This window comes from Eupeodes corollae, chromosome 3 (assembly GCF_945859685.1).
Source record: "Eupeodes corollae chromosome 3, idEupCoro1.1, whole genome shotgun sequence".
Taxonomy (NCBI): domain Eukaryota; kingdom Metazoa; phylum Arthropoda; class Insecta; order Diptera; family Syrphidae; genus Eupeodes; species Eupeodes corollae.
In genome coordinates, this window is record NC_079149.1 from 115361375 (window position 1) to 115376260 (window position 14886).

General features: G+C 28.5%; 1 protein-coding gene across 3 annotated transcripts in view; it reads left to right on the forward strand.

The window, feature by feature from the left end:
- The first annotated feature begins 2944 nt into the window (after positions 1 to 2944).
- The window catches only part of LOC129950336 (clavesin-2-like), a 31404-nt gene continuing 19462 nt past the window's right edge, over positions 2945 to 14886 (forward strand). The window contains exon 1 of one of the 3 annotated variants that reach the window (XM_056062234.1): positions 2945 to 3139. In XM_056062234.1, coding sequence (XP_055918209.1) covers positions 3112 to 3139 — 28 coding nt within the window. In that variant the 5' untranslated portion in view covers positions 2945 to 3111. Of the gene's footprint in view, positions 3144 to 8919; positions 9586 to 14886 lie in introns of those variants that run through there. The other 2 variants (XM_056062235.1, XM_056062236.1) reach the window with 2 other exon arrangements.

Below are 14886 nucleotides of genomic sequence, written 5' to 3' on the forward strand. Positions count from 1 at the left end.
AAACAAAATAACAGGATAGAAAGAGTCAAATACAATTGGTTGAATTTGAATAGGGGGAATTCCTATAAGAACAAGAGAGCAAAGATATTTGTTATCTTTTTGGGGTGGATGTGGTAGAAAGAAAAGAAGAGGTAGATGTGGAAAATAGATTTGTCTTTTTCTTGGTCGAACGTCAATGCGAGTGCAACCACTTTTGTGAATTGGTGATTTATGTACTCCGTTTAATCTGCTTCAATTGGATGGTTGTAGGTATCTTTATGTGATACAATCATGTAGTTGCGTTTAAAAGCGATTATGGAGTTTTCCTTCAAACTTAGTGGTTTATATTTGATTATAAGTTTAAATGAAAAATAATGTGAGGACTCAAATAAAAAAGTTCATTATGATATTGAAAAAACCCGAGGACGTTTGAGGGAGAAATAAAAAATGTTTATTTGATTGTTAAGAGGTTGTTCTTTCATTAAATAACGGAAAACGATAGGAGGCATACGGCCGCAGCTAATGGCTGAAACACAAACACGCTTCAGCTTCGGCTTCACCTGAGTTTACGAGTTCAGCCATAGGAATTCAATGCATTCTATCACAATGAAGCTTTGACCTCACGTTTTATTTGACAATCGTAAGGAAAAGAACGTAATGTGACTCCAAACGGAAGCTCTAGTTCAAATTTGTTGAACATTTGTTTTATCTGACAGCCCAACAGCTGTAAAAAAGTCAACAAACAAAATACATTTGCTTTTGGAGGGATTTAGATTGGTTATTATAGGCTATGTAAGCTACTTCCGCGATGAATTTTTTTTTTTTTTTTTCGATTTTAAAACTCATATTTTTTGTATGTTGAGAAAAAAATAATAAATAACATATTGGAAGTGTCATCCAAAGCAACCTTGAAGCAGGCGCAATGTAACGGAGACGAAGCCCAAGCTGAAGCGTGTTTGTGTTTCATTCAGTTATAAAGTTGCGGACTTCATGTACCCAAAGGAAAGCGTTCCAAAATGTTAATTCACATCTCGGTGCCCAGTTTTCATAACCATATCGAGAAATAACACTGCCAGGAAACTACGAACTGTGACTGTGAAGCTGGTCATACACTACCGAGCCATTTGGATCACGTACATTTAGACGCGGTGTAAGTTTGTCTGACACACACGAAATTGTTTCCTTAAATTGTTGTACGAGATAGCTAAATAATTGTTTAACCTGTAAGCGGAAATGGTGTAATCAGACAGAACTACTTGGTTCTTTGATTCCTCACATACGACTGAGCTGAGCCTTGGATCGTTGAATCGGGCTCATTGATTTTTAACTTGACTCTCTGAAAATCCAAATGAGTCTACAAAGCCAAGCCGATCCATCTAAGTTTCTCCACACAATGGCGATTTTGAATCGGCTCGGTTCCATTGGCTCCTTAGGTAGGTGCATAGCTAGCTTAAGGGTTTCATTATTTTTCTAATGTATATTGACAACTTGAATGAATTGTCAGAGCTGGTATCGCAACATTTTTAATACTGTCATAGTTTTTAATTGCCAATTGTCTGATAGTTGCAAAATTGGCACCATTTTTCAAAATGAAGTCTCTTAATAACTTTTAATGAGGGAAGGTGTTTCATATTTTAAAATATGTTTGACAAACGTGTTTATTTGTCGTAGTGGATGAAAAATAAAATATATAGATATTTTTGTTAATCCTAAAAAAACATTTTATTAGCACAATACAAAAAAATGGAACTACTTTTTCGAGATAAAATTTTTTTCTATAGACTTGGAAAATACAATATAGGCTCGTAACGGTAAAAATTCCAACGAGAAGTATTGTTTGACGAATGTGCCCCAATTCGTCAAATATTCAGCAAAACATATTTTAAAATGTGAAAGGGGATCTGAACTTTCCCTAGAACTCCGTATTGATTAAGTGAACAAATAGAACGTTTAACAGTTATTCATTATTTCCAAATTGTTACATAATTATCAAATCATTAAAAGTAATTATATCATACAATTCTGACAGACACAAAAATGGAAGATAGGAGAAAGTGCAAAATGTTCTTGCATTAGTTTTGCTTTCTCATGCTAAATGAATTAAAAGAAAGTACCAAGCAGACTTCCGTAACGTGTTTCCTTATTTAAAGAAAAACTTTATAATTAGTTAGTTTATCTTCTTTTCCAACCCTAAATATTTTTTTTTTTTAAATGCAAGGTTTGAATTAACTTCGTGCTATAAGAATATCACTCTTGAAAAATTAAACCTAATGCGCAGATCTAGAAAATTTGTTTGGAGTTTTCCTTTTATTTTTTTACTGACAGTACAGAGTTGAAACTGTGATGTTTGGCTTTAAAGTTCAAGTTGCCAAACAAGCATGCACGATTTTAGGCTTGGTTTTTGCGGGAATATTGTGTAAAATTTATATTTATTAGGCCCAATGAATCTTAGCCTTAATTATTTCTTTTCAGAACTTGTGAACATAGCTTAAGAAACTACAAAACTAATATGAAATCAAAGTAACGATTCGTTATTTTATAGCCGGTTCTTGTCTTGACATATAATACTTATTGTGCTTACCAACAGGTGGCACTAATATGAAAAACCCTGGCATTATGCTACAGGTTGTTGTCTTTTCAATTGTTTAAATTTATTTGCATTCGTTATGAACGTTTTGTTCTTTAACCACCATGTTAGTCAAATTTTAAGTTAGTTACATCGAGGAAGTAGACATTTCCTTAAAGGCCGAAATGTGTTTATTTGTCAGTAACATAATGTCTTGCGAAACGTTTATCAACATCCTACATAGGATTAATAGTAAAGCACTTGAAAAAGAAACATAACAGTTTGTTGATGAATTCGTAGCCACTTAACCTTATTCAAAAGAGACTTTATCGATCCGTTTTTTTTTTTATTTTATTTTTTATTTTTGTACTGACATTCGTAGGCTTTCTTCCTGGTTCTATGTACATTTTACGTAATTTCAATTTCAGTTGTTGTGAAAGCAAAATAAAGAGTGGATATCTGGGCATTTTTTGCTCCCGAAGTGATTTTGTTTAATTAGCAAAAAATAGCATAAAGTCGAATTTATTTCGTATAGCCGTTAATTATAGCATCTTTGACATTTAAGGATGATGCAGGAAACGCCTAAAGATGAAGGTAGGTACGTTATTTTTATTTTATTGTCATCAAAGTGATTGTAGGTCATTATTTGTGAAATGTAAACAAAACAGAACACGTAACGTTATGGACCTATCTTTACATCTTCATACTGTTTTGTTTTTGTTTTGTTGACATAATTAATTCGAATTTAAAATTCGTTTGTTTGGGGGAATGTTTTTTTAAGGGATGTTTTTGCAATGTCTCTTTTTTGAAGTGTAAGCACATTTTTTGTGATGAATTGTAGTCATATCCCTGAAGGAGTATTCACGCAATGAGTGAATGAAATTATATTATGTTTTAATTTAAAATTTTTTTAAGAGTGGATCGTTTGGTTTTAGGAAAGTGCTTAAGATTATTTCAAACCAAATTGTTCCATTTCTATTCTGAAGTTTAGCGTACTTTTGAAGTTGAATTTCTAAAATTATGCAATTTTAGGCGCAGAGGAAATAAAGATATATAGTATATAAAATATAGTTCAATAAATATGACTTAAAATCGAACCACAACAAAAGTGTTCATATATGCGTTTCAACCTCATGTAATGGTTGGGCTCATCAGAAGATGAACGTTGCACCTTGTCTTTTAAATCATATTTATTGAAATAAACGGTGTTCAGGAAAAAACAATTCGACTGTTAACATTCAAATATTTCATAAACTATAGTGTTTGAAATTTTATTTTTGAAAATAAGACAAAAAACTGTGATTCCAAAGCCTTAGCAAGAAATATTTATTATTCCTTCCCATCTTACATCTCTTTTCTTAAGGTTCAATAAAAAAAAACTACATCACACTCATAACTGTCATTTACGTACTTACCTTACCTAACCTACGTATTTCCATCGCGAGTCAAAAACGGTTAAAACTAGAATTTATGAGTTCACTGTTTCAAATTGAGTGGGCGCCTTCTGTTTTTGTTAATTTTCGTAATTATATAGAATATTGCCTTTGGTGTATGCCTGTTTGAGTTTGTTGTATGTGCAGTATTTGTTTAGTTGTGAAAGCAGACCAAACTTCAAAAAAGTACATATTCACAATCATCCTACGAGTACTAATGAACTGACACAAAGATGTGGGATCTCGTTAGAAGAAGACGCTTTTACCGATACCGACAGTTTGATAATAGGGTGTTCTTAAATAATGTTAACTAAAAATTAAATTAAATCAAGAAAAAACTATTTTTAGTACGTCTCCTTACCATAGAAATTATACACAAGAATGAGCTACTATAAACAAAATTCTTCGTAATTTTGTAACTTATTTAAAATTTTTAATTGAAATCATATAAAATACAAATAAACTATTAAACGATAGATGAGATATGTACATATATAAATATCTCGGTTCTAAACAAGGTTCTTATGGTTAAGGCAGCGAAGGTCATTTAACCTGGTTTTATTGTATAAAGTATTAAATGCTTATAACACTAGGAACCAAAATATTATCTGCTACTCCACATTAATATTCTTTCACTTACCGGATATTTTTCATTGATAAATTAATTAACTTATTAATTTATTAACTTCCCATAGGAAGTTATTGTATTGGGTCCGATTTTTCAAATTGAAAATTTTGACATTTCTTGACGTTTCAAGGTCCCTAGAGTCGAAATAAAAGATTTTTAAAAAGATGTTTGTGCGTGCGACGTTTTTTCGTCGTCCAAAGCTCAAGAACCAAAGAGATATCGACTTCAAATAAATTTTGTTATACTCTCAAGAAAATTGCGTGGGTGATTTTATTACCATAGCAGTTTAAAAAAAGGTGAACATTTTGGTTAACCCTAAATATCACACGAACCAATGACGCTACAGACTTGAATTAAATTGTATGTTATATATTTAAATGTGATACAAAATTAGTATATTTTTGAACAAAATCCAATTAGAGGTTCTTTTTTATAAATCGAAAAAAAATGTCACATCGAAAATTTACGAATAAAACATGACTTCATCCCCAAAATATTTTGTGCAACGAAAAAAAAACGTTTTTAACATGTGGTAAAATTTTGAGAAAAATAAAATTGACAATTTTTTTTATAAAAAATTACTAAAAGTTGGTAAAAATTGAATTTAGACTGAAATATTTTTTCAAAAACTTCAGATTATGGCTTCAAACTTATTTTAACTTATAAGAAATATTCTTTTCAACATTCGGTAAAATTTTGAGAAAAATTGAATTCACAGTTTTTTTACAAAAAATAAAAACCTAAGAGAAAATTTAACAAAAGTTGGTAAAAATTAAATTTTGACACAAATATCTTTTTAAAAATTTTAAATTATGGCTTCGAATAAATTTTACAATAGATATGAATGAAAAGTTTACATTTTTAACGAGAAACAAGAAAAATTTTATCAAGCCAAAAATCTTATTTCGTGTTTTTTTGACTATGAACGATTTTTTTTTTGGAAAATTGTTCTTCCATTTGTAAAAAAAAATAAACTTTTGTTTTTCTGATTCAACAGTTCGAGCTCAATTTTAGTCGATTTCATTAAATTTTAATCAAAGGTTTAAGTCGAAATTTCGTATAGCCTTTTAACCTCTAAAAAATAACCACGTACAAAGTTACAAAGTGGATCATTATGTACATTTATACATATGGAAATAATTTTTTTAACCTAAAAATCTTCAAAGAACAAAATTAATCTTTTATTAAAACAAGAATATTAACAATAGGTACTTTTCTTATAACCTTACTTATAATTTCATTAAACTACTAACAGCTTTTTTATAGAGTTCTCAGGTAACTCCAACTAGAAAAAAAAAAATAATCAAACAGTTTGGATCTGTGCATTTTTTAAAAGCCAAAATCGATAAACAAGGAATTGCCATTTAAATATGTAGATCTGTTTGTTAACTTTTTCAATAGTATATTGTCAGGCGAATACTATTATGACTTTTTAAAGATGACAGAAAGTTTGTAAAAAATAGAACTAATAGTGGTAGAACCATAGGACTAGAAATAAAAAGAGAATTTTGCATGTTTTTCCTTAACCTTATTCCACTCCATTAGCCCAGGTGGTGGTGTTCTATACAAATAGAAAATGTGAGCCATTATTCAGAAAAAGTTTTTAGTTTCCATAATTTGAGCATTAAAACAAAACATTCTAGTTTAAAGAAGTACCACCCTCTGAAAAAACATTGTACCAAAAATCAGCTTTATGATGAAGTTTAAAGAAGTTACACTGCGCATAAGGAACTACCAACTACAGAAATTATATGGCACAAATATAATGCAATGTAACAGGTTAAAATGAATGGAGTTCAGATGCATTCATAGTCGTTATAATGATATAATAGTGGGCTAATTTTCAGCGAGTTGCTTTGTGAAGAGTGTTTGCCAATGACATGTTAATCATTTGCAAATTATAAAAGTAGGTCATCAGTTATATTAAGAAGTATAGGTACTGGTTTAAACCTTTTATTAGAGCGATTTGCACTGAAAAGTTTTGTGATCTTTCAGCGCAGTGACTTTAGGAGTTAAAGATAATTTTTAAGGTGCGGATAATTTGCAGGTATTCCATAAACGTGAATATGACAAAAGAAAACTGTGTGACTACCACAATAATTGAAATATTTCACAATCTAACTACAACTTGATTTAAAGAGCATCTTCGTTGATTCTGTTTTAATTTTTGATTATTCGTAAGCATTCAGAAGAACATTTTCATAATTCTATTGGATAAAATGAAGTACGTTTACGAATTAATGGACCCCAGTTTTATAATTTAATAAAACAATAAACATGGACATATAAACTGAAAAGTCTATTTTTATGATTTGTGATGAGTTTTTGTTTGACATGCCAGTTTTATAGTTTAGACTGTAAAAAAATGGCGTTTTGACGTTTCAATATTTTATCCCATAATATTTGACATTTACCTTTGAAACTGGATTTACGTTTATATGCAACTTAAATTTACTCACAAATAGTTTCTGTTACTTTAATTAAAGTTTTGTTCAATACTTTACTTACTTTTAAGTCTAAGTCAAGTACGTGCAATTCAGAGCCATGCATTCAATTAACCCATTACTCACTATTAAAGAATTGCATTTTTTAATCTTATTTAAAAAAACACTCCTCATTATAACTTGAGAAAAGACAATAATAATAAATTGAAAAGAGGCGCCTTTTATGTAAAAAAAAAAGAAAGAATAATAATATAAAAATACTTAACATTAATTACGCATACGCCCGAGTGGCGTCTGTACCTAGTTCTGTCAATTTCTCAAAATGACATGAGTCGTCGTTAATATATGAACGATGCAAAGAAATAAATTCATTCATTATGATGCTGATAATGAATATTTTATTTTTTCTAAAAAAAAAACATAAAAATCACTTCAAAATAAATAAATTAAATTAAAAAATGTGTTTTGACTTCCAAAGTAGCTGATCACAATTTATTTATTATACAATCATCCCGGATTTAGTAGCCTTATAATAAGAACTCTCCAAAAAAATCTCTACAAGAATTGATCCACTTGTAGATTCTTTTGAATTTGACTTACGAGTAAGATCCTGGGGAAGTACCTTTTACATTTACCATCGTTATCATTTTACCAGCAGTAGTAATATATAGACCTATATTACGATAAGGCTTGCAAAACAGCGGTTTGAATCAATTAATATTAGGTAGTTTATATACATATCTCTCTCTTCCTATCTGATATCTTTATGTAAATAAAATAGACAAAAATTAACCGCACACAAGGCCCAACGATATGAAGAAAAAATGTAGATACTCTACAGCAGAGTTGCCATTCATTTCTTTTTTTCTTAAACAAAGTTTTCTCGTTTTAAAAATGTTCGTACGCGCTTGTTTATTCAGTTCTAGAACCTGAAACGTCATTTGACAAATCTGGTTTGGGTACTTAATTTGACAGATACTGATGAGAAGTTGGAGAGTTCTCAGATGATGAAATCATTATGTTCTCATGAATTGAAATTAGCTAGTGTTCAAAAATAAATAAGAAATTGGTAAATGTCAATCTTAAAAGACTATGACGTTTCTTATAGAGTACAAATAACGAGACACTTTTAAAAGTTTACAACGAGCCATCTATTTTATCGAAAAGTTATTAGAAATTCTGGCTTAAACAATCAAGAACTATTAATCCAAAAAACAAATGTCAACGAAGTAAGTTAAATCTGTGTTCAGTTAGAATTAGTTCGAATTTTGACATTCAAGTAAATGCAGAGCAATTAAAATGCGTCTTGCTTTACTTTGAAAGAGTTAACTAAATTTAACGAAACTTATTAAGGTATATAAAACTTAATCGGACTCATTTAAGCCAAATGAATTGGCCATTATTCCAAAACAATGCTTGAATTTGTTATTAAAATACTTCATAAAAGTCGTGCATAAACATAGTTTTGACATTTGGTAAAAAAAAATTTAAATAAACTGACAGATGTTGGCGACAGCTAAAATGGTCCCGTTTACATCAACAGGATCGATGTCTTTGACCAATCTCTACATCAAAATGTCAAAGCAAAGTGATCACTATTTTTAAAATTCTAAATCTAAAAAACCTATTAAGGTATCTCTAAAAATCGCGCTACTTTTTTGTACCATCTTATTTCAATACCTGGCTACAATAAAGTGTGAGCCGCACCAAGAGCACGAGTGACAAAGTTTTTCGAATGGAAAATTGAATGGAGAGTTCGCACTTTGGTAACAATTTTATTCTCTCTGTCTCCATACCTTAGCTTATACTCTCTTTTGGTTATAAATATCAAGATTGTATATTATATACGCGGCTAGCTTGCAGTCTGCTAGAACTTGGAGCTTCAGCTTATACTCTTTCCTGTAGCCATTAAATATTGTTGGAGCTCGGCCCGACGCGACGCGGTAGTAAAACAAAACTTATTTTATGGGGATCGACGTTATGGTGTACAAAACAGCGTTTGGTTGGAAGTGAGTGGCCAACAACAATAGTAAGAAAGAAAAACAACTGGTTTCTCAGTTTTGTTCCGCTGGCTGGCTGGTTGACTCTGGCTCTGACTGTTTCAACTCGTCATTCGTTATTAGTGCTATAAGCTATTAGTCATCATCGGGCCGAATACCTGGCAACGACTCAGATTGTTTGCTGCGTGCGGTTTAATAAACAATATATTTTTTTCGAAAACACATTACACAAAATATTATGTATGTTCATTAAGCTCTGGTTAAATAAACAAAAGGAAAAGTTTATTGTGTTAAAAGTGAACAAAATTTAAATAAAATACATATAATTAAAAAATATGTCAACCAGTGTTATAGAGGTTAAGTTTATTTTTTCGGGTTTAATTCCGTGAATTAATTTTAAACATATGGTACTTAAGTTCTGAAAATAATAAGTGATATTGTTGGAAAAAAAAGTGTGCTTACGAATTATATTCAACGAAAGATCTCCATTCAAAAATCTTTATAGAAACGAAGAGAGAGAATTAAACAATAAAAGGTAACATATTTGTTTCCATAATAACTTATAATTTCATGTTTTGTTGTTAAGTTATGGGGATTTATCTTTAAAGTCCGACTGGATTAAATATTATTAATTGGTGGCTTCTAAATCGCTGATGGCTTGACAATATTGATTCTTAAAAATGAATTTCAAAAGTTTGTTTATATTTTTCTTGTTTTCGTGTGTTTTTTTTATTTTATAATGCAGCTTAGTTACTGTTTCCAAAATGTTTTCGCATATCTCGATAACTTACTCGTGTTTCATTTGAAAGCTATACATACAGTCAAAGTCGTTTAAGTGTATCTCCAAAGTATTTTTAATTCAATTCATGTGCTTATTAAGAATAACTGTTATTTTTTAAACAATTTACTTCTCCGGAAATGAAAGGTTGACAAACATTTTTTGGGCGACTTTCCTCAAAAAATATAAATTTGATGAAGCATAATTTTCGATGATGGCTTAACAGGGTGCATCATAAATCGAAAATCTGACTAACACTTTATGCTTTGAAGGTTTCCATTGGTTCTTTATTATTAAATTAGGATCTATCTTTGTTTGATTTACCCTATAAAAAGAAGATGATCTTGAGTCTTGATTAATGAATTATTTTGAAAATGCCTGAATATAACTAAATCAGAATTGTTTCTTAAATAATTTGAACAGAATTTTCACTAATAAATTATCAATCTGACAGTTGAAATAGTATTGGAGTTGATGTATGTAAGAAATATAATTTAATACAAAATATTGATCCAGAAAGTTGATCTTGAATAAAAATAAATCAATTTGTTTTGCTCAATGGAACACAATAACGATGAAATTAATGGTTTAAATAAATTTTGAATTGAAAACATCAAACCAAAATAATATTTATTTTTTCAGTGCTGTGAATATTTTTGTACATTTGTTTTATTTGTCTTGCTTTGTTTGATAAAAGGTGCAGCAATAACCTGTTATCGTAATTTAAAAAAATGTAATGAAAATACACTATTTGTCGATTAAGTGGTAACTGTTAGGCAACCAATAAGGCAATGTACGTGAAAAACCTAATATAGATATGGTTTTGTAATAAGAAGCTTCATTTTGATATTAATAAAAAAAAGTATATTTTAAAAAAGTGAAATCACAAGATCTTGGTGTCCAATTGTAAAAATAACAGGTTCAGAAAACAGTGTTTTCAAGAATGCCAAATGTGACGTTTTATTTTCCCCCACTTTCTTGTAGTTTGTACTTGTTAAATGTCAAAAGATTACAGATTCAATAAAGACTGCTGCCCAAAAAGCGGGCTACTCTAGATGAAACCTCTAATTGTAAAATTATATAATGTCTTACATGAGTACTTTATAGAGTTATTAAAAAGTCACAGCTAAAGTTGTATCATTTTTAAGGAATTGTATACATAATAGATTTGTTTATTTAAAATACAAAATTATTTTAGAACAGAAAAACAATTATTTATTAAAATAATAAATATATAATAATTGTTGATAACAAGTAATATACAAAACGACAAAACCCAAAACATTGTGTAAATATAAAATAAGGTGGTTTATGTATTTTTATTTCGTGTCAATATTTCTTTCAGGAGGATATTTTACAGAACGAATATTCATAATTTAAAGAACTTAAACAAAATTTATTTTCTATAATTTGACATAAACTATAGGCATCTAACTTCTCCATAGATACATAATGTTTATAATTTGTAATTTTATAACTATAATAATAATGAACTTCATCAGATCTCATACTTAAAATTCACCTTGGTTTTGAAAATGAGATCTTTTTACCGAAGATAATATTCTGTAAATATAAATAAACGTTGTCTTCAACCTAAACCTATGTATGTTTTGTTTATGTAAAAATAATATTGTTATATGAAACTCATACTCAAGTACGATTTACTAAGAACAATAAAAAAAGCCATCAACGATGTGTTTGATGGTTTAAAAAAAGTTATTATATATATTAGAATATTTTTTTTCTTGAATTTTATTCGAATGAGTAATTAATTAGCCCATCAAATGTATGTATGTATGTTTTGTTTTAAATAAACAAAAAAAAAACCTTTGAGATGTTGATGAATTTTACGTTAATATTATGTTGTTAATTTTTAAAAGAACTTACTGTTAACGGCTTAGCGAATTAAGGAAATTTAAAATAATTTACTAACTAATTCCCTTTTAATAAAAACGGGTTATCAAAAAAAAATCAAACAAACCTAAATGTGAAGAACGGTCCCATTTATTTGTTATGTCGGAAACTAACCATAAGTCAATTGAATTTAGATGATTTTGTTATTTGAAAATTAATTAAATGCTGGGAGATATTAAAATGCATAGTTTTAAATTAAGTAACTTAATAAAATCGCTTTATGTTTAAAGCGAGTAGCTAAGTTCCAGAGCTACATATATTTAATTTTATTTTGTTTGACAAAAAAAAAGAAATATTATAAAACTCATTAAACTATAATAATAATTTGTTTATTGGAATTCAAAACCAGGTCAAATGTCAAATACCTGAACACGACAAAAACCGTGAGTTTTGATATTTTTGAATTAAAAACATAGTGACTATGAAATAAAGAATGATCTTCTTAAATTACTCACTGGTTACATATTTTTATAAAATATAACAAAAAAAAGAAAACATGTATGATTGTTTTGTTAGAAGGAAAAATTACTTTCACTTAAGTATACAAATTTAGTATATTAAAAAAAAAAACATACAAAAATCGAGTTTTGAGCACTTCTCCTGTTTCGTTTTATCTCAATTAATTGTTAGATGTGGGATCTGACTAACGAATAAAAATATTCTAATAATACAAAAGGGATTAATGAAAATCTTAAATACATACATTCCAGATACAATCATTTGACAGTTTAGGTTTTTCGAAAAAGTCGGATTTTATTTATGTAAGTCACATGATGTGAATGACTTCTTATTTTGGTGTCTTCTAATTTATGTATGGATCATTTAAAGTCATTTATTAAATTTCTTTGAATTTTATATTTTTTAGTTTTTATGATTTGTTCACAAAAACAAAAAAGTTTCATCTATAAATAAAAATTTGTATTATTTATGTGCCTTAAGATATTGACCAACTATAAATTGAAAAAACTAAGTATATGTTGCAATAAACTACTTTATATGAATATGTATTGGGATTTTAAACCCTAAGTAAGACAAAGTTCAAAAATATCCAAACATTCAATCAAAAAGACTTACTTATTTATTCACTGTGATTAAATTGCTCTAAAATTATAGAAGTTCGTAATTAACCTGCTGTTACCTTTTGCCTTGAAGGCTTACTCAGACAGTGAGTAATTGCTTTTTTGTTTTTTTTTTCTTCTTAAACATTTTATTTTAATTTTGTACGCGTGTATGTGTACTTATAATTGTTTTTGTTTTGTATATTTCTAAAAAAAATAATCAAAATATGAATGTTTTATTCCTACATAAACACTTCTGAGGTAATTTCAAATTTCATGTCAAATTGGAATTATTTTGCCTAATGGAATTGAATATTCCCAATTTACCAATTTATGTGTCTAATGAAAGTAACTATCTGATTATACCTAAAATATTTTAATTAAATGGGTGGTGTATCTACTCAACGTTCAAATTACAAATATAAGAGATGAACACATAAACCCACATAAAACACTATTATGCTAGCTTTAATATTGCTTACTCACTTAAAGGTTGGTATGGTTTAAAAAATTAAGATAGACAAAACATGCAAAAGTTAAAAGATATAATAAATGTAGAAAAGACGTAAGAGTACAAAAAGATATAGGTTAGAATTATCACAATAGGTTATCTTGACAAGAAGACTATATACTTTACTTGCGCTTTCATTTTTACAAATAAATGCTTATCAGCATTATTTACAGTACCTATGATAAAAAAAATTAAGATAACATCAAAATGAAGATCAAGACTTTAATAGATCTATCAAAAATAAGAGAGCACTTTACTTGAAAATAAGGTTCAAAGATCTTGAGGTAACAAAGATCTTGAAGATCAAGATTCATATGAAGTAATCTCACTCCTTTAGTAATATATTTGACCAAAAGAAATCTTGCAATTACTTTTGTGTCTTTATGAAAATAAAAGTCAATCTTTTATGAATATTTTTATTAAATAAAAAAAATATTATAAGCAAATTTTTAATATGTTTTTAGTACAGGTAAAACAATAATTCAAAATTTCATCTTCATTTATATTCATTGCATCAATTCAGTTTTAATTTTCAATTTAACTTTGCCGGGAAAATAAATACTCGTAGTAAGCAAATTAAAAAAATAATAAATAAATAAAAGAAGAAGAAAATAATAAAACAACAGTCATAACTTTCTTTTTCTTCTTGAACTAGGCTGTGGAACAAATATGGAAAAGTAAACTTGGGACGTGCTTCTATAACCTTACTTTTTAAAGTAATTATACCTATCTAACCTACCTAAGTAACAAATTTTATACTTTGAACTTGTTTAACATGAATCATAGTATTTATGATAATTTTGTATGGTTAACATTTAAGTGTTCTATATTTTAATGTGTATAAAAACTCATTATCATTTTGTTACATTGTGTATGAATATGAAAAGTTCTTTAAAGAGCTTACCAAGAGGTACCTACATAAATAATACATGCATTGTTTTAAAAGTTGGTAGTTTTTGTGTGTTTTTAGGCATTTCTTGGCAATTTTTTTTGTAAATTTCACATAGAACAACCTAAAAAAGAAGATAAGATGCAAACTCCACCGGCAACTTTAAGTTGGTGTCAAGATGTCATTTAAAGAAGTTTTATTTGTTTCAGAAATATTTACCATTTTGATATCAAGATTTAGATCCGATCAAAAATATTCACCAATTTTTTTAGTCGTTTGCGTTATTTTTTATTTTTTGTTCATTTGAATTATTTTTTGTTTATAAAATATTTGAGCTGAAAAATATTTTTGCCAGTCTTTTTTATGCCTAAAAAAGGGCAGGTGATTTTTATCTAATTCAAATCCTTTTTGTATAACATTATTAGTTACCAAGATAAATTCGAGACAAACCGAAAGCCTACTTTGGTTTATTTTCAATTTGACAAATCGTATCGATTACTTTTAAGGAGAAGTAAAAAATGGAGCCGGCAAGCCTTGAAGTTGGAACTTAAAGGCACAGATAATCCCACGAACTCAGGCTAAAGAAATAGTCTTTAAATAATAAAAAGTGCGTAAGACACAATTCTATAAAATTCTGTCTATGATTTAAGGAAGATTAGATATAATTTTTAACGAAAGCCTCTTTT